General features: G+C 36.5%; 1 protein-coding gene and 1 non-coding gene across 3 annotated transcripts in view; both read left to right on the plus strand.

Moving 5' to 3' along the window:
• Positions 1 to 27,132, plus strand: part of LOC142339358 (uncharacterized) — a 106,551-nt gene that overhangs the window by 69,446 nt on the left and 9,973 nt on the right. The window contains exons 9-13 of one of the 2 annotated variants that reach the window (XM_075389356.1): positions 1,408 to 1,635; positions 11,336 to 11,412; positions 11,503 to 13,023; positions 23,711 to 24,046; positions 25,106 to 25,393. In XM_075389356.1, the coding sequence (XP_075245471.1) occupies positions 1,408 to 1,635; positions 11,336 to 11,412; positions 11,503 to 13,023; positions 23,711 to 24,046; positions 25,106 to 25,393 (2,450 nt within the window). The remainder of the gene's footprint in view (positions 1 to 1,407; positions 1,636 to 11,335; positions 11,413 to 11,502; positions 13,024 to 23,710; positions 24,047 to 25,105; positions 25,394 to 27,132) is intronic. The other variant, XM_075389357.1, reaches the window with a different exon arrangement.
• Positions 11,181 to 11,281, plus strand: Trnal-caa (transfer RNA leucine (anticodon CAA)). Its single transcript is given in 2 exon segments — positions 11,181 to 11,218; positions 11,236 to 11,281. It is a non-coding gene; the product is annotated as a tRNA-Leu (tRNA).

The raw sequence follows: 27,132 nt of genomic DNA on the forward strand, positions 1-27,132 counted from the left end.
TTTTTGGTCTTGCAGAAGTTATTGAAAGATTTCAGAGCAAAAAAGTTGTTTCGAACCCTTTAATAATGCGAAATTGAGCAACTCTAAGTTTTGCAATTTTTAATTAAAAGTGATTATTATATTTTTCGATTTTTTTTCTCTCTCTCTCTCTCTTTGTTGGCCAATAAACCTTTTTCAGGGCTTGTGTTAATAAGTATCTTTAAATGGATTAACTTTGACCTTCAGGGTAAAAATTGTAGGAATGATTTCTGGTTCTCAACTTTTGATAATGTTTTTCTTTTTGGCTGGCATTGTTCAATTGATCATCTGGAGAGGTTCAGTAGTTCTAAGTTTTTCATTAATTCTTTCTTCTCATTCAATCTTTGGATTGTTTTTCAGGAATTGTCCTGATATTTTGTTTTGTCAAAATTTTTGCTACGACCATATGATGGCGCAATCTCTTCAAATCTGCTTTTTTTCATTCGTTCATGCAATTTCAACTGAATTTTGTGCGTCTCGTCATTTTCCACTTTTAGTGGAGATCGTTTTTTGTTCTGTCGCATGAATAATTTTTTGGCCACACGTGACTTCCTCACTCTCAAAAATTACTTCCAATCTGAAATTGACTTTCGTTTACTTTACTTCAAAAAGATAAGGTCAAGTGAGTGTGTGTCACTCTAATTGAAGATTATTTGAGAGAAGCTGTTAGAAGTAGAGATAAGTTAGACAGATTTGTAAGAGAAATATATTATCTCAGCATTAAATGAAAAGAATTTTGTTTTGGTTTGTTTTTTTAACTATCTTTCGAGCCGATCTACGAAGCTATCAGCGAGCTCTTTATAGTTTTGCGCTTATTTCATTGGATTAGGTTCGTGTTACTTTTTTGTGACAGCCGGAAACAAAAATCTCGAAGAATTGTCTACAAGTGCGGCAACATATAAAATAAGGGATATTTAGGGGGGGGGGGGGGGGGGGGTGTCAAACATACTGGTTATCTAGAGGACATTTTCAAAGCAGTTTTATTTAGTTTTTACTCCGTTTTCGTTCGAATTAACTTTTCTCAGTTATATAAACCAGTAACTGCATGTTTGGAATCATTATTATCCAATCGAAGCCCAATTAGAGTTTTGATCTTATTTTTGACATTTTTATGATTTAGTCACTTTTTATCAGTTTTTGTTTCTCTTATCAAATTTTTATAGGAGAGCTTTTTGGTTAATTTCAGTTGCTTTGCTGACCTCTTCATTTGATTGCTTCTTTTCATTTTTGAATAGTTTTTGTTACGAAAAATGATTTACATAAATAAATTTTTTTTCGCTTTGATATTTTCTGCTTGTTTCGTTTGATTTTGTGCTTTTGATGGTCAATCGGCTGACTCAAGGCAAATCACTCCAAATCTCATTTGAAAAGAAAATTGTATTGTTTCAGGGTCGCACTGCTCTTCACTGGTCTTGCAGTCTCGGTCACTTGGATGTCGTTAGACTTCTTTTGAAGTGGGAAGCATTCCCCAACTACATGGAGTTCTCCGAGGAGAGGTACACACCTTTGGACTATGCCCTGTTGAACAGCCATCACGAAGTGGCACAGTACATGATTGAGAACGCAGGCGCCTTGTCCATCAATGGCATCAGAGATATAGCTGCTGCTAAAATACAGGTCAGCTCATAAGTGTATTTGTAATTTTGTCATCAAAATTCGGCCAGATGGGGTATAATAAAAGAAAGTCGGTCTTATTGCTTCTAAATCGGTTATCGAAACGTTTCTGTCCATAATAGAATGACCAGTATTGTTTAAGTCATTAAGGCTGAGCATCTAAAGTTTGTGATTTTGTAATGTTCTTACAGTATATGCTGCAAATAGTGTAAGAACGCTGAACAAGGATTTTCACGTATCTATTGCCTCCCCTTTCTGAGGTGCGTATTTGAGGTAAAAACAGTGTTCAAGCAAGATAAATTCATTCTTTTTTCATTTCTCTAATTTCCAACTTTTTTCAGCGCTCTTATTCCACACCAAATATTCACTGCACGGGTTGGCTCTGCTGTAATACTATACTTTCATATATGCAATATATAACACTACACGAGTGAATGAAAAGAAGCACGTCTTCTTCAATTTAAACACACACAAAAAATGGTTTTATAGGTATCAGGTGTTCTCATTACAACTTAAATCAGATCAAAATTTTCTGAACTAATTTGGTAGCTACAAGTAAACTGAAACTGTTAAAATTTTGGCAACTTTAAAGTGTTTGCCATTTTCGAATAACACAAAAAGTACGATCAAATTTCAAAGTGGGTTGCAATTGTTCTATAGAATTTGATTAAAGAAGTTAAAAAGCTACGTTGAAATTGTGGTGTCTTTATAACTTAATAAAAAGTTATCGGAATCACACAATAATGGAACTTCAGCGTAAAATGAGCGTATGAGAAGTCAATTCACCTGATTTCTCGTTTTCTTCGAGAGAAACCCCTTGGTGTAACACCTGTTTTAGCTACTATTGTTCTTCTTTGTTTTTTGGAATTCTTTTTTGCTTCTACGGTTTTAACAGATGATTACAAAGCTTTTTGAATGACGTAGCGTCTTCCAATTCGAACGAGTCAGGTGCAGACGGCTGTCCCGGGTTTGAGTGCAGGTCTTCGTAGTAAGTTTTGTTGACTGCAACTACGTGATGTGATCTGATTTCTCTTCCATTTTGCTTAACTCTGAAAATTAATTTTGTGGACTTTTGCGCAAAGTTTTAAGCAATATGATATCGCCGTATGCAATTTGCCGCCTCCTAACAGATTGAAGCAGTCTTACTTAAAATTGAGGATACCGACGTTTTAGAGCATTTTGGTTTTGTTTTCACTATATCTTCATGCTTTAGATACAAATGTTGCCTATAATTTTCCTATTGACACTTACAGGTGGCTTCATGTTGAAATTTGAGCAGACGTTGTTCTTTAAATAAAGAGTTTTAATTCACTTTTGTTACATGCTGATCATTTTCCAAGCGAGTGCTATTAGATTGAAAAATATTTGTCGTCTGCTTATAGCCATAGGCAAAACTATATAGATTTTGAATTCTGATATCAGATAACGAAACTTTTAGTTCACCCGTTTATAAAAGAAAGAATTTTGATGTCTTTTTGAGATTTTTGACCAAATTGTTGTTTAGGTCTGGTCGCCTTTTAGGTGACCAGTTTTTCAAGGATACTAGTTGGTTTTTCCGTCGCAGTAACATATCACATTAAATGTGGTTAAATATTAATTAATAGCCGCCCTCATCTTCTCAACCGGCTATTATAGCGCTCCTATTTTTTACAATTCAAAGAATTTGAATTGTATTGGGGCGCTGTCTTTTTTTTTAAGATCTGTTCACACATTTTCATGATTTTTGAAGTCAAATTGGAGTAGTGATTTTGGTCACGCCGAAACAGGAAATGGAGCGAAAAAGCGAGTGGTTTTGCGGCGTGAATTTTTTTCGCTCTAATTTTAAAGTAGAGTGAGAAAATGGTGTTTGAACAAAAGTTCGGTTTATCGGTAGTGGTTTTTTGTTCACATGCGGCAATTTCACTCTGATTTTTACTGTTTTTTCGATTTTCTGGATAGGATTTTTTTCTAAATGGTTTTCCCAATCCATTCACAGCTCTTTCTAGCCCTAGTTTTTTGTTTGAATTGAATTTTCATTTCTCGCTAGTGGGTTTTTTTATCACATGCGGCATTTTGACATTGATTTTCAATTTTTTTTTATTTTTTGATCTGATTTTTTAAAATGGTTGTCTCAATTCACTCATAGTCCATTCTTGGTCTGTTTAGTCAATGAAAATTCTTTGAATTGTACGTCAGGACTTGTCCTGCTATGTTTTTTTTACTTCGTCGAATAAAAAAATGTTTCGCTTTACCTCATTTTGCCGCTTTTTCAACATTTTGCGTGAAATCTTTGACTTCTCTAGGCTAGTTTCCTCTTCTCTCATTCTGCTAAAAGTGATTTTGAACATACGTTGCTCAGCAAAGCAATTCAAAATGAAGAGAGTCAGTATAAAAAATTGAAGTCAGAAGTAGAAACGGGATAAACCCATAAAGCCCAATTTTAGATGCCCGCTATTTGAACATCGTTCCTATAAGTCTTAGTTACCATCTCTATTGCTTATTGGTATTGATAGTAACCCTGTAGCCTCTCTCTAAGAAATAGAAGTATGCTCAAATACGAAATAAATATAATCCATCGAAATAAATCGGACTTAAAAAATGTTTTTGTACAAAAATCTTTTTTTTCAATACCTTCCATTCTTTCAATCCCAATCATGCTTATTGGAATCAACGGCGGCTACTTTCCGGCAATCTGCCGGGTATGTTTATTATATGTAATCAGTCGCCCGTTGTGTTTTGGTAAATAAACAATACAATAATTCTGCATCTTTGTCTCAGGGTGCCTTTTCTCTTGAAAGAGAGGAGCGGAGGTTTTTAACTTGGTTGAAAAAAGTTCATCTACTAATTTCAATTGATGGCGCTTTTGTCGGTTTTTTGAATCCAATTTCCGTCCAATTTTGGTAGTTTACAGAGCCAAGAGGACCAAATTCTTGTTGTTGCCGTAGAGCATAGGATAAAAGCAAAATAACAGTTGTGAATATTCACAACATTCATCGTCGGACTAGTCGTAGCAGGTATTTCGGATTATTTTTTGGAAGAACACGAAAAAAACTCATTCTTGAGGAAGAGCATGAAAAAACACGTCTCAAAGAAGAACACGAAAAAACTCATTCGGAAATCTTTTTCTGTTAGTTATTTATGCAAATTTTTCTGGTTAGTAGGTTTGATTATGTTGTTTTATTTTGAGGCTTGTTTTAAAAATGGTTTGATGGTTTATGGCAATTAGTATAAGTTATTATGGTAATTTGGAGATTTTTCGTCCATTTTGCTAATTTTTAGGCGAATTTTAGCAAACTTTTGCTTTTTGTTTTCTCATACGGCCTTAAGTGGGATTTGAGTTGACGCTTATTGATTAAAAAGTTGTTAGTTACCAAGTGATTACAGTTTCGTTGGTATTAAACGTTTTTTGTTGAAAAATAGATACATCGAGAAAAGTTTTTCAATTTTTTTTGCAGTTTCTCTAATTTTGACAAGTTTCCTAGCCTATGATGACTTACCTATTATTTTGCGAGCATTTCGATAACCTTTTTGCTCAAATGAGTTTTTTTGGCTCTATGTGCTTTCGTAATATTAAGAATTCAATAATTTTTTCAAGATGTTTTCAAGTTTTATATGCTTTTTGTATTCTTTCAATTTCTATGGCATTGGGGAGCTTTATGGTTAAAATTCGTTGTTGTAGTTGTCGGTGGTCTTTTGATTGAATTGATGGTAATCGTTTTGGTAAAGATAAATAATTAGTTTTAAGCAAGTTTTTGCCGCTGTTTTCTCTTCCTTTTTTGCTTATCTTTGCCAATTTCTTCTAATTGTGCTTTTGCTACTTTTTCCTGTGTTTTTTATTCAGAACTCTTTGATGGGTGTTGCTGTAAATCATGGAAGCTAGCAGAGTTTTTTCCAATGAAGTTTTTGACATAATTGCTGGTTACGACATTCAGTATGTCAGTTAGGGTTGCAAATGTGTTTACAATCCAAAAATTGGAATGTATTGGGTCTTTTTTGTAAGATGTATTCACACATTCTTTATGACTTTGATCTTTCAAAACTGGATAAACAGGTAGTGCCCGGTGGGCATTAAGTTTCATTAGATGCTCAAAGCTGGCGTTAGTAGTATTTCAAGTGCTTTGAGTTGTGCAGCTACGTTTTCACTTTTAATCGTCATTTTTTGAGTATTTTTTGGTCAGTCCTCAATTGATGTTTTTCAAAGTTGATAAAATTCTTTTTCAAAACATAGCTTTTATGAACTTTTTTAAGATATTTTTTATACTGCAAACAAAAACACGGAAAATGATACTAATTTTTAAATTTTATCGCAAAATTTTTGTCATTTTTTGAGTATTTCCAGCTGCAGGGCCAGGGAATCTAATCTGAGATTTGATACGACGCAACTCCCTGGTTCCTAGGGGCAATGGAAAAGTTTTGGCATTTTAATTTCTCGAATTTATGCAGTATTTTGATATGACTTGCATTTTTCAGCTTTTTTAAAAATGTTTTATTTTTTGACTTCTTCCAGCCTCAGGGGGCAGGGAACCTCCGGTTTGATATTAGGTTAATACATAGTTACTAGGGGTAATGCTAGGGTCTTCCACTTTTTTATATCACTACTTTCAGCAATATTCTTAAAGGCGCAAGTTTTTCGAGTTTTTATTTAAAATGTTTGCTGTTTTTTGATGTTTTCAGCCACAGGGGCCGAGGCACCTCCTCTGGGATTTGATACAAGGTGACTGTTTTTGTTTGATTAGCGTTGAATTGATGCTTCTAAAAATTGTGAAGGTCTTTTGCAGGATATAATTACTTTTTATGGCCATGCTATGAGCAGTATGTTTTGGTACTGCAAACACGAACAATAAGAGATAATTTTTGCGTTTTAAGGTTTTTTTTTCATTTTGGAGCTTTTCTAGCCTCAGGAGTCAACAAACCTCCTTTATGGTCCGATAAATGATTACTCCATAGTTTTTAAGGGCAATGGAATTCTTTTCAACATTAATATGACGAATTTTAGCAATTGTTAATAAAATTGTCAATTTTCAAGTTGTTTGAAAATTTAGGTCATTTTTTCTTGCCTCAATGGGCAGATAATCTCCACTATGGTTTGGTGGAATGTTGTTGCATAGTTGTTTCGGGCATTGGAATGGTTTCCAACATTTTAATATCAGGAATTTTTGCTATTTTTTGATAATGTTTTTTTTGACATTTTGTCATTTTCTAAGTTTATCGATCTTTACGGGCCGATGAAACCTTTTAGGTTTTACGGATGAGCTACTGGACAGATTGCACCGATAGAAAAGTGGTTTTGAACATTTAATTTCGCGAAATTTAGAAACTTTATTTTAATTTTTCAAATTTTTTTTAAGTATGTCATATTCTCGATTTTTTTCTTTATTGATCAATGAACCTCTTTGAAGGCTTGTGCGTGTGTTAATGATCGTATTTAAATGGATCATATTTGGCCTTCAGTGTAAAAGCTTCAAGTGTTTTAGCACGGATTATATTTTTAATTGCTCTCAAGCGAAGTTTGTAGCAATTATATTAGTCCTGTCTGTCTTTTTTATGCGATTTTTCGCTCTACCGATTTTGTCTGACGCTTTTGACTTTTCGTCCTCAAAAACTGGACGAAAAGGTAGGGCCCAGAGGGCATTAAGTGCTCTTAGAGCCTTTCAGCTCTTTCAGCTCAAACTGTTTTGGAGACTTATACTTATACTTATGGTGTGAAGGGGGGTTCTTAGAAGACACCCCCACTGTTTACCCCACCCCTCTTGCCCCACCCCCACTGAACTGTTGCCCCCCACCCCAGTGTTGCCCCCAATCAGCCCCCTTCACGCCATAAGTATAAGTCTCCAAAACAGTTTGAGCTGAAAGGCTCTATGAGCACTTAATGCCCGATATTAGAAAGTTGAAAACTTTCTTGTAATATTAGAAAGTTTTCAAATTTCTAATATCACAAGTTTTAGCAATTTTTTTTTATAGAACTTGCAATTTTATTAAAGTTTTTCTGAAATTTTTTCTCATTTTATAGGTTTCTCTAGCCTCAAGAACCACGGAACTTCCTCTAGGGTTTGATAATATGTTACTGCATAGTTTATAGATGTAATGGAATGTTCTTCAAGATTTTAATATCACGATTTTAAGCAATTTTTTGAAATATTTGCAACTTTTTCATGTTTTTGAATTTTTTATCGGCAACAGATGCCGTGGGACCTGCTCCAAGGTGTGATAATAAGCTGCTGCATAATTTCTAGAGTTAATGGGATTGTGATCAACATTTTGTTTTTGACTCCAGGTCTAGTAATATTTGGATAAAGTTTAAACTTCTCAAATTTTTGGAAAATTTTTATGTTCCAAGCGTATGGATCTTTGAGCCAGTGAATATATTTCAGGCTTGAAACAGTGATACTGGATAGTCTCTTGAGACAATGAAATGGTTCTTAAGATATTAATGTCTTGAATTTTGGCAAGATATTGTTAAAATTTGCCATTTTTTCCAAATATTTTCAATATTTCCTTTTCTGAGTTTAGCGACCATTACTGGCCAACAAAAGTTTTCAAATCTCGGAGATGGGTTATTTGAAAGAACTTTCGAGACAACAAATGGTTTTGTTTTATTGCGAAGTTGAAAACTTTTTTTTTTACTTTTGCCTTTTTCAGTTTTTTTTCTATATGATTTATTTATTAACAAGGTTAGAAAACTAGATGTTGCAGTGTCGAATCCAATCATGGAAGATATTCCTGTCTCCTTCTCTCTCTTTCGGTTAGAGTTCCTTTACTTCTCTTTCTCGTTCACGTTTTATCTCTCTCTCTCTCTCTCTCTCTCTTTTGTTGATTCGCCACTTCAGCTGCTGTTATGTGGCGTAATGTCACCATCTCTGATCCTCATTATCAATGAGTTATAGTTGAAATGTTTTTTATCATTAATGATCTAATAGGCACTTTTAGGAAACCATTGTTAATTGCTCTCAAAAGCATTTTGTAGCAAATATAATAATCCTGTTTGTTTTTTTTGCAATTTTTTGCTTGGCCGATTTTTCGTCTGACTCATTTGACTTTCGTATTCAGAAACGGAATAAAGAGGTGGCGCCCTGAGGTCACTAAACCGTGGCTAGCTGTTGACGAAGCCAACCGCTCGCCGGTCGTTTGAGAGCAATTCGCCCGACGTTAGTAGGTTATTTTCGTTTTTTTGATCATTTTAGTTTCAAATTCTAAGATTGTTTTTGTTTTTTGCTGGCCTTGTTCAATGGATCTGTCGGTCTGGTACAGTAGTTCTAAGTTTTTTGTTCAATTTTTCGCTTTGTATTTCAGGACATAACCTGCTATGTTTTTACAATCCAAGAATTGGATTGTATTGATGCTCTGTCTTTATTTTTGTAAGATGTTTTCACACCTGTTTTCATGACTGAGCTTTCAAAACGGGATAAACAGGTAAAAGCTCAGCGGGAATCAGGTTTCATTAGAGGCCCGCGTTTAGTAGTCCCTCAAGTACTCAGAGTGGTGAAGCTACTGGGAAGGCTGTAATTCAAGGTTAAAAGATCATTTTTGGGAGTTTTTGAGCCTAAAATAATGAAAATTTTAACACTTTTTCGTCATTTTTTGGAATTTTTGTTGGACCAGTCTGAAATTTAGGTTTACTAAAGACTAAAATTGATAAAGGTCCTTTGCAAGACGTAATTGCTTCTTACGGCCTCTTTAAGCGCTATATCTATTGCTACTCCAAACATAAACACGGTAATTTATACTATTTTTTTCAGATTGTTTGAAAATTTTTTGAGTTGTTTCAGACTTTGATGTCAAAAAAGCTCCTCTGGGGTTTAATAATAGGTTATTGCATAGTTTCTAGTGGTAATGAAGTGGTTTTAAACATTTAACTTCTTGAATTTTACCAATTTTTTTTAAAATCAAACTTGGTTTTTTCAAAATTATCTGACATCTATTGTCATTACTCACGCTTTCCAGCCCCAGGGGGCAAGAAGCCTCATCTAGGGTTTGCTAACAGTTTACTGAAAATATTTTTTGGCCAGGGAAAGGTATTGAACATTTTAATATCTTTTTTGATAAACTGCAATTTTTTTCTTTAAATTTTTGAAATTTTTATTCAGTGGCCAGGGAACCTCCTATAGGGTTTGCTAGTATGTTACGACATAGTTTCTAGGGGCAATAAAATAGTTTAATTTTTATATAGTCCAATAGTCCAATTTTTTAATTTTGCAATTGTAGGGAATTTTTTAAATAAAGCTTGCAATTTAAAATTTTCGATTATGTTCAAGTTTTTCGATTTTTTTGTCATTCTCTGAGTTTTACTATCTTTACTGGCCAACGAAACTTTTTAAATGTTGTAGATGGTTTTAAAAAAACAGAACTGCAGAGTCAAAAAAATGTTTTGACCTTTTTTATAGCCCTTTTTTGTAATTTTCTTTAAATATTCTCTTCTCAGTTTCTTGATGCATCTGTCATATTTGTCCAATTTATCTACTTTTAGTGGCAGATTCATCTCTTTCAAGGTTTTTGCGTGAGTTAATGAGTATTTTGAAATGAGTCATATATGGCCTTCAAGGGTTTTAGCAATGATCGTTTGTTTGGTTAGTTTGTTTGATTCTTTTAGTTTCTCAACTTTTGAGATTTTGTCTTGTTGGCTGGGATTGTTCAATTGATCTGCTGGTCAGGTTCATTAGGTCTGTCTTTCATTCAATTACTTGGATTGTATTTCAGGACTTGTCCTGCTATGTTTTTTTACTTCGTCAGACTAAACTTTGTTTCGCTTTGACTCATTTTGCCGCTTTTTCGATAGTTTGCGTGACTTCTCTGGGCTAGTTTCATTTTTCGCTGATTCTGCTCAAAGTACATTTTAACAACAGTTGCTCACCAAAGCAATCTAAAATTAGCAGAATCAGTTTGAAAAAACGGAATCAAAAATGAAAATAGGATAACCCATAAAGCCCGATTTTAGATGCCCTTTTCTTGCTTTTTGTTATGTTTTAATTAGCATCTCTAATGCTTATTGGTATTGGCATACAGAAGAGTATGTCTAACAACGAAATGAAATCAAAAGAGTGCGCACTTCACAAACGTTTTCTTACATCAATTAGTTTCCATATTTTTCTGGGTCTTTCAATCCCACTAGGAGTTATGGGAATCAATGATGGCGACTATTTTCCGGCAATCTACCGGGTATGTTTTTATTGGCCTCCTCAGTTCTGTTTTCAATGTAAAACTAGAACTTGAGACTTCCTCGAAATTCTGTCTGTTGTAGTCCCATCATTTGACACAAATTAATTTCACCTACCTAGTTTTAAACACTGCCTTTTGGTTGGCTCACATTTGTGGGTTATTTAGCGTTCTTTAAAAAACTGATCTTACTGTTGCAATACTGTTGAATAGTGTTCCATGAAGTCAGAACAGTTGGAAAATGTGCCTCCTATTATTATTATTGTTTTATTGTTGTTGCTCGATTGTTATTGAAATTGTCAAAAGAAATGTATGTAGTATGTGCGTCCTCTGTGTATAAATATGAACGAGTCTGAATATGTGTGTTACATTTAACGCATTGATCTCTATTTATCCGCTTTGTGAACCACGATTTACAAGGCAGGATGGCCGAGCGGTCTAAGGCGCCAGACTCAAGAATTGCTCTACTGAGTGTTCTGGTACACGAATGTGTGCGTGGGTTCGAATCCCACTCCTGTCAAATATTTTGTCCCCTGAAAGAAAATTGATACAATTCTTGTTGATGTTGTTTCAGGCTGCATTCAAAGGTGCACGCGAACGCCGTAGCTTTGTAGAGCGAAGAACATTGCTTCTAAAACATGATAAAATACGGTTAGTGTTTAGAATATATTATACATAAGCAAAACAGTTTTTGATCATCAGATTTTGATAGTTAAGAAGCAATTATTACAAATGTTACAGAAAGAACAAAAGCTCCTCGACTGGCCAGCAACAGCACAACAATAGTGCATACAGCAGTTTACAAAACAGTGAAGCTGAAGTTTTGCCACTAGTCAGAGAGACATTTTACTCAGCCCCTGAAGACTATTCACCAAACAAATCTAATATGGAAGCGGTCGATTATAGTAACCCCGAAACTCAACCCCAAAACGAGCCAAGAACCTCGGAAGCAGAGCAACCTGTCTTTTCCGAAGCTCAAAATGACGTCTCAGAAATTAGCACCAAAGAGAGCAAGGGCAGTTTAACAGGAAACAGCGCGGCTGCAAAAGACAAGAGTAAAAGCAATTCATCTAGGAGTTCCAGTTCCAGATCATCAAAAAGTGGACACAAAATTGAACTAGCTCAATTCAAAAACGAATCTCAAACTGACATTAACCAAGAACGCCCAATTTCAAAAAGTTCTGAAATTGATCAGGATGGCGCCGGACTTTCGGGATCGAAACAGGAGAACGTCGGGACTCCGAATGAGTCAACGTTATCCGCTAAATTCGAGAACTCAATGGTGGGTGGTCAAGATCCTGTCAAACATTCTGAATCAGGGTCACTAAAGATTGAATGGGATAAGACCACAGATATGCCATACAAACAAGATGACAGCAAAGCTGAAGAGGTTGAACAACCTGCAGGAATAAAATATGACGATTCATCTGTACACAGTTTGAACGTTTCAGAAAGTCAGGAAAAGTCTAATGATTATGAATCCCAAGGAGCATTGCCCGATACTGAACATCAAACATCTGAGCCGAAAGTGACTGAAAATCTAGAAGGTGCCAATGACGAGGAATGGGAAGAAAGCCGAACTTTGACGCGAGTGAAAGACGAAACAGACGTTCCTCCGCTTTCAGACCAGCAGAATTTTGCCGATTTTTTCATGAATGATGCAGAATCAGAGCAAGGCCAAAACCTACAAGACAAGGACACAACTGAGGAACCAGAAAAAGTCACAATGCGCTCTGAAATATCATCTAAAACCCAAAAATCTTCAATGAGAGGTACAATCAAAGACAGTGAAAACTTTTATCCTCATTCGAGAAGTGAACGAACTACACCAGGTCATACCTCGAGAGCTATAAGCGAAACGTCATCAATAAGGGGCCAAGTTAGAGACGAACAAGATAATTCTATCTCCGAGGACAGGAATCAAGTAGCTCAGAGTACCCCTAAACCAACCCATACGCAGGATGTGAACGAAAAGGGTAAAAGAAAAGTGAAGAGTTCGAATCGAGAAAGAGCTCAGAAAGTTGCAGATTCGTCGTCATCAACGTCAGCGGAGTCTCACAGATCAGGATCTTCGATGTCTATCAAGAGTGAAGATATTGTTCAACGACAAGAACAAGGCAGTGAGTATGGAACAAGAGTTGAACAGGAACCAGAAACAGGTGAGGCTGAGCGGGAGAAATCCATAACGTCGGAGTACAGAGCTATGAGAGCAGAAAGTGTGTTACCTTTCAATGTCACAGCTGATGAAGAGTCTCAGAAAAGGTATTAGCATTTTAACTGATAACCTTTCAAATCCAATTTTGTCCACATTCTGTACAGGGATGATTAATTGCTCTCGAACGAAGTTTTTGATTGCTCTCGAACGAAGTTTGAAGCAATTATTGTAAACTTGTGTGTCTTATGGAAAATTTTTTTGCTTGACTGTTTCAGAACATTCTTTCGATTTCAATCCGTGAGTGACTTTTGGACGCTTGACTTTTTGAGTGATTTGAATTCTGCGATGACCGTACATAGAGCGCGTAGCGTAGAGGTTGAAGTTACCTACTCTCATCCGAGAGGTCGCGGGTTGGAAACCTTACCTAATCAGAATTTTTTTACAAGAAAAATTTAATTATAATTAACTTGGTTATCATAACTATGGTAATTAATTCAACAGATCAGCAGTTCAATAATTCTAAATTCAACTGTCCATTTCAAAATTTGCACGCGTGAAATATTCGTTTATATTCTCCCCACGTTGGTCAGGTAAGAATAAAAACTCGTGATTGATGGATTTAACAAATTGTGAATGCAGGTAGCTGTACTTTCAATTAGATGACTTTGAGAAAATTCGTTTCCTTCGGTGATTTCGAAGTTTCTCTGCTGATGTATGAGGACAAAAACTGGTAAAATTTTCTGAAGTCCCCACTCATTGGGTGACATTTAAACACAGAAGGGCTCCCCTCTCATAAAGTGAGTCCAATATCACTTGAGGTTAGTCAGATCTTGAACCGGATTTTCTTGACCCTTTGATTGGGCATAGCGGCACAATTGGATGCGACAGTCCCCATCAATTCTGGCTCATAATCGCGAATCTCTTGCAATCAGCATTGTAGCTGAGCCACGCATGGTACTTATTGATACCGCTTGAGCGAGGCGACTGAAGGCTACTGATAGGCCTGAGGGCTGGAAACCTCTGTTATCAGATAAAAGAGCTATTCTTTTCAATCTTTTCCTTGTTGTTTCGGATAGTTCGCCAAAAGTTTCTAACGCCAAAGGTATGAAGTGGATGCCCATATCGCTGCACTTCTGGTAATAATGCCCAATCTTTCTGTCTTCTGCTAGGGTTAGAGCAAAACCACATGTCCTCGCCGCATCTGAGATAAGACTGGCTTGCTGTGGGGACGTAATGGTGACGTCTAAGGCTGCGGGTTGTCCTGCTATAAAACTGGGCAAATACACGTCGCCTGGCCTTGAATTATTTTCGGGCAGAAGATGTTTTTGCTCACATACAGGGGAAAGATTGGCCGACGAAGAAGCTGTCATTATTGTGTCTCGTACTCTGTCATGACGAGAGATTATATCGCCACGCCCGTGACATGAAACGGCATGATCTCCAAATATGTCCAAAATAGCTGACTTACAATATGGACATCTCCTATCCGAATCATAGATTGGAACTCCTAAAAGGTATTTCAGAGCAGCTCGGAACTCGTTAGGTTGAAGGTGTAGGCCAAGAGCAGGAATAGGTGCTGCGGTCAACCAATCTCCTGATTGAGGTAGGGAAAGAGATAACAGTCTAGCTTTTTCTCTGGTGGAGGTTTGACATTCAAGAAGGTTGCTTAGAGCCGTATTGTCAAATTGTTCTTGAATTCTCTGTTGCGTCAAATGAGGAATCCCCAAAGCGCTAAACTCCTCCACTAGGTCTGGGAAACTAATTTCGTGAGTTGGGTTCACACCAGTAATTTGTTCTACTATGTTTGCTGACTGGGATAAGGAACCAACATAAGCTGCTTTGAATTGGTTCAGAGAACGTCGAACTCCAGCTCCTGTTTTGCTTATTGGCAGGCATGCTTGCTCCCATGAATTATCGCTGATTACAGAACCCAATATATTTTCAAAAGTTGTTCGTTGGAGATGATCAAACTTTTCAAGTATTATGTTAATCTCAGCGGACGGTGTGTTGCATCTCAACGAATACACTAATTTAGGTGCACCCAGACAGCTACGCAAAATTCCGAGAGCGCATTGAGGGTCCTCTATATAGCCTAGATTGTCTATCACCTTCTCGATTTTTTTAACCCGTTTTTCTAAACAAGACGCAACAAAAGTGGGTGTTTCGATTGCTGCGCCCAAGATTTCGATTCCTGATTGGCTGTTTCTCTTTATCCTGCTATCAACAGCATTAAAACACGAGGTGGACCACAACTCACACTTGTCTCTTCTGAGTTCAAGGCGACACTTGTTGCCATGTTGCTAAAATTTCTAATGATTCACATAGCTCCTCTTCCGTACCTGCTATAATTCCATCATCAAGGTACCAAGAATTCTGCATAAGATTTGGTAACTTATCATCGAGTTCTCTGATAATGGGCCAAAGTCCTAAAGAAAATAGTAAGGGCCCAGCGGGTCTCCTTGTTGGACTCCTGATTCACTTTGAATATGAGTTGCATTAAAAGAGCTTGCTATACTGAGAATAGCAAAAAGAAGCAAAAGGGGCTAAAGAGGGAATGAATTTTCGCGCTGCATCTAACATGCGGCTTCTCGTAATTGAATTGAAAGCATTTTTGAAGTCGATTTGAAGTAGGCCCGCTTTTTCGTTGTTCAATAACTTTTGAAAGGTTTGTTTTGTTGCATGTACAATGCTTTCAGCACCGCATTTATCTGCCACACCAAGTTGTCTGGATGAAAAAACTTCAACAGCCTCTGAACTGGCCTCTTGCGCAATACATTTGGCTATGAGACGTCGAAAAACTTCTCCCACAGCGATTGGCCGTACACCTCCTTTTGTCTTTTTCTGCGCTGTAAGCGAAGCAGAGCAAAAAGTTGGTGCAACAAAACTGGGGAGCTGCCCTCTGCTAGCCAAATTCACTAATTTTGTGATGCTTGTAATGGATTTTTTGGACTGATCGGGGACTGCGCACGTTACGGCATGTAGAAGGTGCTCAGGGTACATTTTGGATGGACCGGCTTCTGTGAAGCTCGAGAAAGATTGCAATTGTTTAACCACAGACGCTTCGTCAAACTGATAAGCATAACTACTGTAATCACCAGTTTCCCTCTGTGGCACTTCTTCTGCTGGATGCAAGTTCATCAAGTCTTTTAGCGTTTTTTTTATCCGGTGCCACTCCATCCGAAGACAAGATTTTTGCTGCGCGTCCAAATTCGCCTTGAAGGCAGAGAGATTTTGCGCGTGCTGCAAGCGTTTCTATTGAGTCATGATTTATTTTTTTGGCTTGTTTCATAGAGGCTGCTTCGAACCATAGCCCAGCATAGTCGCCATTCTTCCAACGCTCAAATCTAGTTAACATGAGCCGTTCCTGCTGCTGCTGTTTGTGTTTCTTCCCCCCTCTGTTGCTAGCGCACAGAACACACTCGCTAATTGCAAAGAGTCTCTTCCAATTTTCTGGGGAATTTGGTTGAGAAACACAGCCTTCAATGATAGGTGTTAACAATTCAGACCATCTTAGCCGGAACTTGACAAGTATAAAGCGGAGTGTAGGTGTTTGTTTCTTGCAAATCGTTTCAAGGTCTGGGAGGGCGTTTAGGTCAAAATTTGCTGTATTTTGAGAGGTGTTACTTTTGGCCACTTCTTCGCTGTTTGTGGCAGAGACTAGCTTGTCAATGCGGGCTGCAATATCATGGGGAATTTTCTTACTTGTTGACAATTGACTACTAAATTGAGATTATGGCCAAATTGATCTACAGCATACCCATTCGTCAAAGTTTGGGCCCCAGTCTACGTAGCGTATTTGTGTTTTGTTTGATTGATGGTCGAGTACAACTACTTTATATAAGTTGTCTTTTTTATCAGGGTAGAAGAGGGTTGTATGTGCAGAAACTCGAAAACATAAATCAAAATCATCGATCATTAAATTTTGCTTTTGTTGTGTCAGACCTGACGAAGTATTGGTCTCATTCAAAATGATTGAATTTTGTTTTTTCTGTCTAGGTTCTGTAGCTTTCTTTTTCCGGGAGGTTGAAGGCATGTCAACAATATTCGAAATCAGGAAATTTTCATTGCTATTAACCGTCGTTTTCTTTCTTGTCATGTTTATGAAAAACCAAGTGCTTTTTCTTCTTAATGCTTATGTGTTTCCTAAATTGGGTTCTTTTTTCTCTGTTTTTCTTCTGTTACGTTTAAGATAAGAAGAAGCTTCTTACCAAAAACGCATTGTTTCCGTTAATTTCGATTTTGCCTGAGACCATGAAACTGCTGTGAAATTGATAAAGCCAGAAAAAAATTCGGTCGACCACCGAAAAAAAAGGAGAGGGGGAAAAATTGGTTTGGTCTCACCAGTTTATTTCGTCCGTTCGTACCCCTAATGGAACTTCTATTCCTCGATTCCAAAAGAAACACTCCATCATCACAAAGTCTCTTGCTGCTGTCCAGTCTCAACATAAATCGTAAAGGGGGGGGGGGGGTTATGTTCGGGTCCAAAAGATGTAGTCAAGATATATTTTGTACCAATTTTGTTCTCCTCGGGTAAAAGAGATTAACTCAACGCACGTGCTTTGCCATTCAATTAAAGAGAAATTTCTCTGTAAAAATTTCTCGAGCCTATGTCCCCTTCGAAATTGTCAGTCGTTTGAGAATAAAAAGTTAGTCGGTTTTTGTTTTTAATAGCCGCACAGCGATAGCTGGGGCTATTATTGGCCTTCTCTTGGTTTTTTACGACTCGAAGGAGTATTGGTTTTCTCAAGGTTTTTTTACCGGAAGTACTATTCGTTCAGACGCTGTTTTGACCTAAAAGCGAAAATGAGTAAAATCGCCGTGTAAACTTATTTTTTTTGAGCGAGAGAAGTTTTTTGGTCATGCACTGCGTTTAGTGAATGACCTTTTGACTTCGAAAAGTAGTTTTTGAGTGAATGGCACATATAGATAACCGTTTTTAGCCGTTTTTTTTTAAGTCTAAGTGGCCTAGTTTTTTTTGCTTCTAATTTTGTTTTTTGAAATAGTTTTCATTCGATGCTATGTTGAAATGCCAACCTCGGAAATTGATGCCACAGTGTTTTGGAGATCCTGAAGATGCGTTTGAAGTTCAAAATTGTCACATATTTCTTGATTTTTTAGTTAATTTTCGTTTTTTTTTCTAATTTCTTCACTTCTGGTTTTTTACCCGTTTTTTGCCAAGAATCATTTAATATGGCATTTTATTTTTGATATTTCATATACTCAACGCCTCTTTCCACCTCTATATTATTTTGTTTTTATAAATTTGTAGATAAACTAATCCGATTTTGGTAGTTTTTTTCCGATTTTTGTCTGTTTTTTTGTTTGTTTGTATTTTGGTTTTAGTTACTAGAAAGTCTTTTTGTACAACATGAGAGATTTTAATTTCGTTTCAATAAAACTTCGATCATTTTTTGGCGTTAAGTTTTTGTAAAACACCTAAAACTTTCGTAAATGCAGTCCTAAAAGTTTTTTTTGACCATTTTTGCAAAATTCTTCACTTTCGTATGTTTGAATTCTGCTTTTTCCTATTTTTTGTTCTCTTCAGGAAGATTGATCTTTGTATCGGATGACTCGTTATCTTTTTATGTCTCGAAAAATGAACAATGAAATGTATTCGTTTTTCTTGATTTTTATTAATTTGAATTTTTACTTTTAGTTTGAATCAAGAGTCTTTTTTTGTTACGGTGTTCCATACATTGTCTCCATATTCTTCACATTCTAGCTAGTATCATTCTAGTTTTGCTCTGGCACCTAAATTTATTTTCGGTATATTGATTGTTTGCAATCTTTTTGCAAAATTTCCACTTCTTACTTTTACTACAACTTTCTTCCGGCCTTGGTAATAATTCAAACGATTTTTTGCCTTTGAATTTTCTACTGCTTATGTCTTTTCTGTGAGCAATTTATTTTTGAATTAGTATGAAATCATGTTGTCTAGCATATGTACATTAAGGTAGAAGTATGTGTTGTTTTTTTCTTAATTGCTGTGATTAGAAATCTAATTGTGGTGGTTTTCTGAAGCTTAAATTTGAGCATTCTTTTTAAAATGTACGAGTTTCTTGAGATTTTTATCTGTCGTTTGCTTTCGCGATCTTTTTGAGCTTAGAATCATGAACTATTTGAGGGCAATTGATAGTCCTGTTAGCGTTTTCAGTTTATCAGTTGTTTGACCATTTTGAATATTTTGGCTTTTTTTAACATTACCAAACGTTTTCAAAAATATAAAATTTTGCTGCATTTTGTTTCTCTTGGTGACAGTGGATTAGGTTTCAACAATTTTTATATCAGACCTGGAGAAGTAATGAGTTGAAGGTTTAATACAAAAGGTATTGGTTTCCGCTGCAATTACGTTTTTGTTTTTGAAGTTTTTGACGCTTCGAGTCGCTTCCGGAATTCTTCCGGCTATGTTTTTTATTTCGTAGTCGCGATTTTTGTTACGACCATATGACGTCACAAACACTTCAAATCTGCTTTTTGTTCATTCGGTCATGCAATTTCAACTGAAGTGCTTGCGTGACGTCATTTTTCGCTCTTAGTGGAGCGAGTTTTTGTTCATTTGCGTGATTAGATTTTTGGTCACATTTGACTTACCTCACAAAAATGACTTCCTCACTTTGAAATTGACTTTTATTTACTTTTAATTCAAAGAGATAAGGTCAAATGGGTGAGTGTCACTCTAAATGAAGGTTATTAGAAGGCAGCTAATAGAGGCAGCAAAAACTTATACAAATTCTTAATCAAAATATAACATATCAGCCTTCAATGAAAAGACGAATTTTTTTGGTCTGTTTTACTGTTTTTTTTAGTCTGCAGATCTATGGAGCTATTGCGGCTATTTTCTGGCAATCTGCCAGCTATGTTTATTTATGTCCAACTTCCTGAGCTTAATAAAGAATTATTTATAGAGTTCTTGGGATATATGAGAATAGTAGATTAAACAGTTTGCTAAAGACTAGTGATTTGTTGCAATTCACAAAAAAGAACGTTTTCCAAGAAAATTTGGATACTCAAAAAGAATTTCACTGTGTTTGTTTTTTGGTGTTCCAAGTCAAAACAATTACTCAAAAATTTTCAAGTTCAGGTGCAAGCATTGTTACTACTTTAGTAAATATGTACCGGATATATTGGCGAATTCACAAACCAAATCACGAACTGATGAAGATTGCAGATCAGCAGATTCATGCAATGACGAAACTGGCGACACAAATCATGATATTGTATAGGTTACGAGACTCTGATAAAGTCTTGAAAAAATCTGAAATTCGCCGATAATCGTGTCGCGGTTCGAGATGTCAAGTCAGCGTTTTAAATTGACTTCAATAGCAGAGTCACGTAATCTTTTTTCAAAGTCGACCTTTGAAAGTTTGGCTGGCTCTCTATAATGTTTCAAGATTTTGAATGCGATCTACTGCTCGGAAATTGTTGAATTTTTAAGCTGACTATCTTGATTTTCTTACTTCCGGTGAGATCACTGAAGTCATCCACAATCTGCGCATCATCCACTTTAGCTGATTTTCAGCAGTTAAGAACTTTTTTGTAGGCTGTTGTGGCCAAACAATATTTTGCTGAAGCGCAAAAAGAAAAATTGAAGCCGGCATATTCATATGTCGAATTGATTTTCATCCAGAATATTGCTTAATTGCTCTCAAACGAAGTTTGGCAATTAAGTCAGTCTTATGGTCTTTTTAATGCAATTTTTCGCTTTGTCGATTTTTCGTCTGATCCTTTTAATTTTTTGTCTTAAAACCTGAGTTAACAGGCAAAGCTCAGAGGGCATTAAATTCCTGATCAGTGCTCTTAGAGCATTACAACCAACTAGAATCTTAGTAAGCGATTCACGGAAACTGTTTTAAGGAGACAATTTCATGGCGTGAAGGGCGGTCCGTAATCTTAAAAATGTGACCTCCGTCAGTCACCCCCTCACATCCCTCAATAACCCCCCATCCCCCTCCTGCATCTAGTGATTGGGACCTGCTTCCCTATTTACCCCCTCCCGTCGCTTCATTCCCCCAAACTAATGCTAGCATTCCTAAGCCCCAGCTGGCTACTACACTCTTTTGAGAGCAATTCGCCTGACGTTAATCGGTTTGGTTTTTAGCTCTCAAATGAAGTTGATAGCATTTTTTGGTACCGATTTGTTAGTCATTTTTTCTTGACGTTGGACGTTTTTAAATTTTTGTCCTCAAAAACGGGATAAACAGAAGGGACATCCGAAGGCAATAAAGTGTCTGAGCAGCTCTTTCAAAGCCTTATGTCCTACTGGTCTCTAATTACGTGATTTGCGAAAACTGTTTTTAGGAGGCAATTTTAGGTTGTAAATGGTAGTGCTTAGTCTTGAAAAGTTGAGACCTCAGTCATTTTCCTCGCCAGGGTGAGATCATTAGTTAATTTTTGCTAAGCGGGCACTTTTTTGATCACTTGCGGCACTTTCAATGCAGTTTAAGTTTTAACTCCATTTTTTTAAACTTAGAGGTGTTTGGTTTGTCTACGCAATTTACCAGTAGTGAAAGCATAATTGAAAGCAAAAAGAATCAATATTGAGCCAGTTTTGCCATGTTGGACGCTATTTTTGAAGTTTTTCTCTTCTCGTCCAATAAATGCACTTCTTGATGGAGTTATCTGGTTCAAATTAGCGAGTTAATAGCCGCCCTCATCTTCTCAGCCGGCTATTATAGCACTCCTATTTTTTTTTTTACTTCGTCGAACTTTTTTTTGCTTCACCATTTTGCAGCCTTTTCGACATTTTGCGTGAAATCTTTTTGACTTCTCTAGGCTAGTTTCTCTCTTCTCTCATTCTGCTAGAAGTGAATTTGAACATCAGTTGCTCAGCAAAGCAATTCAAAATGAACAGAGTCAGTATAAAAAAATGAAGTCAGAAATAGAAACGGGATAAACCCTTAAAGCCCAATTTTAGATGCCCGCTATTTGAACGTCGTTCCTATAAGTCTTAGTTACCATCTCTTGTGCTTATTGGTATTGATAGTCGCCCCTGTGGCCTCTCTCTAAGAAACAGAAGTATGTTCAACTACGAAATGCCATCAAAATAAATCGGACTTAAAAAATGTTTTTGTACAAAAATCTTTTTTTTTCAATATCTTCTATTCTTTCAATCCCAATCATGCTTATTGGAATCAACGGCGGCAATTTTCTGGCAATCTGCCGGGTATGTTCAGTTTATTGGCTGCCTTTCGTTCTAATTATTATTAATTTTGAGTTGTTTTTGGTTCAGATAATTGTTTAATTGTTTGAGCAAACTTTGGCTTATAGTGTATTTTTTTAAAAAAAGTTTTTAGCCTATTTCTTTTGATCTTAAACTTCTCGCTATAATTTTTCTTGTGCAGTCTTTGAATTGAGAGCCATTCTAAAGGTTTGGTTCCTCAAAGGTGCCATTAAAGGTTAGGCAGGGAATTTTTCACTGAAATAAAAAAAAATTTAAATTTCCTTTTTTTTTCATTCTTTGCTTTTTTCATTGTTTAATGAGTTTTTGCAAGGCGTTGGGTAGATGAACGATCGAGTTAATCAGTAATGAGGTTTTTATCGGAAAATAATGGCCGGGAAGTGACATTTTGTGCATAAATTGTTTCGAAAATTTTCTAGAGGTTTTTGACGTTGTCCTTCTTTTCCTTTACCCTTTCCTCGGTTTCTATGAACTATTTTAGTTTTTGATTTGTTGGTTGTATCGAGTCGTTTCCAGAAACCTTCCGGCATTGACTCTTTTTATGATCCGCACACATTTTGGCAATTATCGAAGTCAAATTTATTTGACTGGTGATTTTGATAACGTCAAAACTAAATTGAGCAAAAGAAAAACGAGTGGCTGTGCGACGTGCATTTTGTCTTGCATTTTCTCGAATGGAGTGACAGTTTTTTTTAGCAAATGATCTTCAAAGTCGCTTTGAAGTCAGTTCAGGGTCTAGTTTTTGGTTTTGTCAGGACTTGTTTTTATTTCGGTGTCAAGATTTTATTACAACCATATGATGTCAAATTTACTTCAAATATGCTCTTTGTTATTCGTCTGTGCAGTTTTGTCTGAATTGGGTGCGTGATGCCATTTCTCACTCTTTGTAGAGAGATTTTTTTTGTTCATTCGCATGATTAATTTTTTTTCTCACACGTGTCTTACCGCACTCCAAAAATGACTTCCTCACTTTCAAAATGACTTCGTCACTTTCAAAATGACCTTTCTTTACTTATTGTCTGTTTTAGTATTTAATATTTATTGACTTCTATTTACTATTTAAGTAAATAATGTTAACTGATAGCGTGTCTCTCTAATTGAAGCTTATTTGAGAGCAGCTAATAGAAGCAGCGATAAGAAATTAAGATAAGAAAGAAATTTCTTTTTCGGACGTTTTAAAAAATCTTTTTGAGGCTGCAGATCTATGAAGCTATCGCGGATACTATTTGGTAATCTGCCAAATATGTTACGCAATTTTTTGTACTAGCAATTTTTCGTCTGATAATTTTGTTGCCGAGATCAACTGGTAAAGCCTGAGAGCGTTAATTCACGGAGCAGTTCTCTTATATCCTTACCAGTCGCTAAGTCACTGAAATTGTCGAGTATTAGGGCTTTCTCCTCATAAAGCTTATGTGTCTCATAAAAATGACAGTCCGAATCTAACCCAAAAAGTCTAGTGGTCTATTAAAGGACGGGTGGTCGATCGTTCTATCTAATCTCTTTAGTTGGTTCAATTCATGGAAGGCCCGAAGCGTCTATCGCGGCTATTTTCCGGCAATCTGCCGGCTATGTTGAATTGTACTAACTATAACTAACCAGCTCGTTTTACTAACCAGATGCTCAATGGGTGGCGAAACTCCAAGCAGTTCCTTACGCTCAATCCAACGTCATCTATCTGGTGCAAATTTTTCTCTGTCAACTCTTGGAGATACCAGAGATAACGAATTGTACAATGGAAATGAAGACGACTATTTATCACAAAATTCCCTCTCGTTGAAGTCAAATTTCGGTGGGGACGAAAGCGATGATTTCAGAACTGATTTGGAGCATGACTTCTATTATGACTCGCAGTATAGTAACTACTACTCTACTGACAAACTGGCTAACTCTACTAACTCCACACATACTAACACTAGAAACTCGACTTCGATGCAGAAGTGTTCCAAAAACAGGTGTGATTTGGAAAGTTTTGCATTTTTTAACGTAGTACTCGTAGCCGAGCATAAGCAGAGTCGTTAATTTGTCCAAAACAAATTTTAACAATTTTTTACTGCCGTGTTAATTTTTTGGCCCGAATGATTTCTGTTCTAGAATGTTCTCATTAAATCTTGCATTTTTAAAGCCTTAGGTAGCAATATCTTTACGTAAAACTGGAATGGGCTTTAAGTTGTAGGTCAGTAATTTTAGTCTTCATCGGTTAAGTTTTCAGTTGCGTGATAACTATTTCAAATTAAACAGCCTAATTGGCTCAAGATTTTAGTATATGGAGGCTGATGCATACTTTGATTGAATGTTTATTTCTAGATGTTGGTGTACTGGGCCGACTTGTGAGAGTCTGGCCAAAGGTCAAAAGGGGAGAGCATGCTCTAACTGCTGCCGTTTCTTTTGAACCAGCCATGTCATTAAAAGGCCATCCGTGCCTCAAATTACATGGTATTTACAGAACCATGGAAGCTTTAGTTGTCATATATCATCAATAATCTCCTTAGATAACGAAACAAAACAAGACATCATATTAACATTAGAGGTAAATTGATTTGCGCAACTGCGAGTGTGTGCATGGGTACGAAAAACGCTTTTAAGGTCTGTGTTTGGAGTGAACAATTTTACCAGCATCGATTTTTGATATAACTGCACTTATAAAAGGCTGTCATCTTTTGTAATATAAGCGTTCAAAATCAAAAATTGTTTGTCAATTGAACACATGTTGGGTCCGCAAACATAGGCTAGCTCATAATGTTTGACCCCACACTTCAATGTGAACACAACAGATTTTTGGAGCAATTTTCTGTGAGGAGTTTTATCATAAAAAAACTATCGACCGACCAAGCGGTCGTTAATTGCTGCCCTCTGCAAAATAAAAATAATAGCTTGAAGATTTTTGTGGCACAAAGTGTGTGATTTGTGAGATCTTACTTTTCAGTAGATTGGTTTGCTATTAACATTCATCTAATCTACCTCTTGTAGTTAATGATTGTATAGCACAATAATATGAGTAACTTTGCTTTTAGTGACGCTCGGTCACAAAAAAGTTCCAAACATAGTGATACAGCCGGTGGACTTGAGTCACGTGGACCAGAAAAAACAGCCACTACTGACAAGAATGAAGGCGATGAAGTGACAGGAGAATTGTGCTCCTCTACTGGAGGACTGGGAGCAGGGGTGCAGAAGGATAGCGTGAGCGCCATGTTAGAGAGACAAGATCACTTCAGAAGGATAAGGTTAGAAGAACAGCAACGGAGACTCGAGATCCAAAGGAGAAACAACGCCGCAAAACTCATACAGAAGGCTTGGAGAACGTAAGTTAGAGTAGAAAAACCTACAGATGTCAATACAATCATCTATAGAAACCTAACGAAATAACGAAGGCTTCGATAAAGAGAATAGTCACATTTGCAGATAAGGTTTTGACGTCACGCAATAATATTTTTTGACTTAATTGTCTCCCAAATGTGGGAGAGATAGAAACCTTATAAAATTTCATATGTTCAAAAGTTAATTGGTGTAGCCACTTAAAAATTCGATTTAAACTCTAACCACTAATCAAATTGAATAATGCCTCAGTAGAGGGCCGATGATACCTGCCATTAATGAGACTAAAGACAAGAGAAACAACAAAGAAAGGAATAAAAACAACAAGCAATGTTTATCTTTTTAAAATGTCCAAAAATCGAAAAAAGTTAACTTGTGGTATCAAAGCCGAATAACCATTATTTCAATGGCAATCATTTGAAAGACGATGTGACCTTTTTCTTTGACAATACGCTACAAGGTGACAAATAAGGTAAAAATTTTCAAACCTCAGAAAACCATCAATTTTCTTAACAACCGAAAGTTCGAAAAACAGTAAATAGTTGAACTTGTCAATACACAGGTAGCCAATTGGACATTTAATTACTGAGACTAAGTCAAAAGACTACAAAATAACGAATACATTCATAACTCAAAAATTTCGCAAACAATTTATACCTAAACTCGGTTGAAGACAAAAAAAACTTAAACTTCTTGCTGAAAGTATAATGTGTTTTCTCTGGCCTCCATTTGCACTTAATTTGGATTTTTCAATAATTGCGTCTTGATTGGAATTAATTTTGCTCTGTAATTAACAGAAAAAGAGCAAAAGCAAAATTATTGAAAAAAGAACACCGTATGTTGACATTAGCATTACAATCCGGATATTTAAAGTCTCAATTTCTACGATTAGACCAAAACTAGTCTTGCTGTTGCTGCTCGTCCATTGAAACAATTAATCTTTCAAAATGATACCGAAGTAGCTAATTTGACAAAAAAATTGGATGATTATCGATTTATATTAGCGAGAAATTGTTAGTTATCAACTAAAAGCCATAGATGATTTGATTTTAATAGCCTGTTAGATAGCGACTAAGACCTTTGATTTATTGTACTGCAAAAAGAACAAACGCTGACAAAACTCAAGAATTCATTCAAAATGTTGGGAACATTTTGTCGCAGAGATAAAAAAAACCATGTGCTTTACCCAGAAAACACAAATTATTCACTGGGACTTATTTGTAAATGAACTGGACTTGTGATTAATTGAGCCTATATTTGAAAGCGGACTTGTCTGTATTTAGGAAAAAATATCAAAAGTATTTAAAGGACAGGCAAAATACAATCCGAATAGTTTTGTTGCAAAAATCAACGATGAGACCAAAGTTGATCCTGCTATCGCTGGGCAGTGCTACTCGATGTTCTGGCCCCTTCACGCGGGGAGAAGCGAATTACTCGAAGACCGGAACAAAGGAGTGCAGGGAGGAACAGTAGAAGAAGCCACCGCAGAGCTGTTGGGAACCGACACTTCCAAACGAATCTGGGAGCAGCCGACCCAGAGGGTACACAAAGGCGATCCAAATGGGTATCATGTCGGGCACTGCCAATATCAGAGCGGGTTTTTGGTAGATGGGCGAGGTAGATCTGCCCACCTCGTCCAGTTGCTGATTAGGGCAGGAGACATCGAAATGAACCCACGACCCCGGCGCTATGTGTGCCCAGTGTGCAAGCACATCATCAAAGACAG

Source organism: Convolutriloba macropyga, chromosome 5, assembly GCF_964194025.1.
Source record: "Convolutriloba macropyga chromosome 5, txConMacr16.3, whole genome shotgun sequence".
Classification (NCBI taxonomy): Eukaryota; Metazoa; Xenacoelomorpha; order Acoela; family Convolutidae; genus Convolutriloba; species Convolutriloba macropyga.